Source organism: Austrofundulus limnaeus, unplaced genomic scaffold (genome assembly GCF_001266775.1).
Source record: "Austrofundulus limnaeus strain Quisiro unplaced genomic scaffold, Austrofundulus_limnaeus-1.0 Scaffold1300, whole genome shotgun sequence".
Lineage (NCBI taxonomy): Eukaryota > Metazoa > Chordata > Actinopteri > Cyprinodontiformes > Rivulidae > Austrofundulus > Austrofundulus limnaeus.
Window position 1 is genome coordinate 67,366 of NW_013953702.1, and position 1,586 is coordinate 68,951.

General features: G+C 42.6%; 1 protein-coding gene across 1 annotated transcript in view; it reads left to right on the forward strand.

Annotated features, from left to right (window-relative positions):
• LOC106534892 (Williams-Beuren syndrome chromosomal region 27 protein) overlaps positions 1 to 456 on the forward strand; it is a gene marked incomplete in the record, with an annotated part of 13,190 nt that extends 12,734 nt beyond the window's left edge. Inside the window, 1 exon segment of the mRNA XM_014031679.1 lies at positions 220 to 456. Within this exon segment, the coding sequence (XP_013887133.1) occupies positions 220 to 455 (236 nt within the window).
• Between the last annotated feature and the right edge of the window lie 1,130 nt (positions 457 to 1,586).

The window sequence follows — 1,586 nt, forward strand, 5'->3', positions numbered from 1 at the left end:
TCCTCAGACCTGATCCTCCTCAGACCTCAGACCTGGTCCTCCTCAGACCTGATCCTCCTCAGACCTCAGACCTGATCCTCCTCAGACCTCAGACCTGGTCCTCCTCAGACCTGATCTTCCTCAGACCTCAGACCTGGTCCTCCTCAGACCTGGTCCTCCTCAGACCTCAGACCTGGTCCTCTCAGTCCAGGTCTAACTGGTGGTCTGTTCTCTGTGCAGGGGGCTTCATCTGTGTGGCTAAAGGAAACCACTGTGGAGCAGCAGAGGAGGAGTACCAGAGGAGTCTGGAGCGAGAGGTGCAGCTGATGGAGGAGGAGGGTCTGTGGAGCCGGGTCTCCTTCAGACAGGTGGACAGGTACATGCTGGACCCCTGGGAGGACGAGGAGACCTACATCAGTGGCAGTTTTTACTTCTACAAGAAGTCCAGCAGTCCTCAAATAAAGCCTTTAAACTAACCTCTTTTCTTTTGACTGATCTTTATTATCTTTGATCCTCAGCTCAAGCCCCGCCCACTCTCACCTGTTCCCTGTCCAGGTGTCTGTGTTTCAGGTGGTCTGCTTAGGTCAGACCCTCTATAAACCAGGACCATGACTTGTCCTTCATGCATGAGACTGAGGACCGGGCCACCACCGTCAGGAGGGGAGGGAGAGCGATTTGCACGTGAGTTCAGCTGGCATCAACAGAGGATACCTGCTGAAGCTCCAAACAGCCTGAATGTGACGTTTCTGCTGCAGTTTCTTCATTTCATCTTTCCACGGACATATAAGCACACTTCCGCTTCATTATGTAACACTGGTGACGCCACAAAAGGGGGCGGAGCCTTTCATCCTGCGAGGACCAGTCTGATCGGGAGGAGGATGAGGTGATGTCTCACTCTGATCGCTTTTCTGGAAACCACTTCTACAAACAAACACACAAACAAGCAAATAAAAACACAATTATTCACATATTTTGACACATTTATAGAACATTTTCCACCAATAATAATTCTGTTAAAAATAATCAGATTTTTCTCTGGTTTTCTGGAACAATCGTCAGTGGCACCTGCAGAATTTTTTTCAAAACTTTTAAAGAAGTAAATGTCATTTCCTGCATTCTGGTGTATTTTAACAGGCTGTTAAACGGATTTTTATTTACAGAAGAAAACACTTGGGAATTTTCTATAAGTCAAATGAAATAAATTTATTTGTTAAACAAGAGAAACACTGGACGAACTAATGTTTTATGGTAAATGTGAGGGTTTAAATGAATTAAATTTTAAATTTGATGGGGACAGTTCCCTTCAAAAATGATTGTCTTTTTATTTAAAAATGTCAAAATACATATTTTAAAGACATTTACAAGGAACAGGCATCACCTCTTCTATGTATGTTAAAATTTTTATTTGTTGATGTTTACTTTTGTGAAGAAAAACTGTGATTATAAAACCACAAAACTGGAAATAAAGTCTAAAACAATCACAATTACAAACTACATCTACTGTAGTGTTATCCCAAATTATTAAGTTATTTTTTTATGATTTTGGTGTGTGAGAGAAAACTGGAGTACCTGGAGAACAGAAAGTTGATCTAGCAACCTTCTTCCTC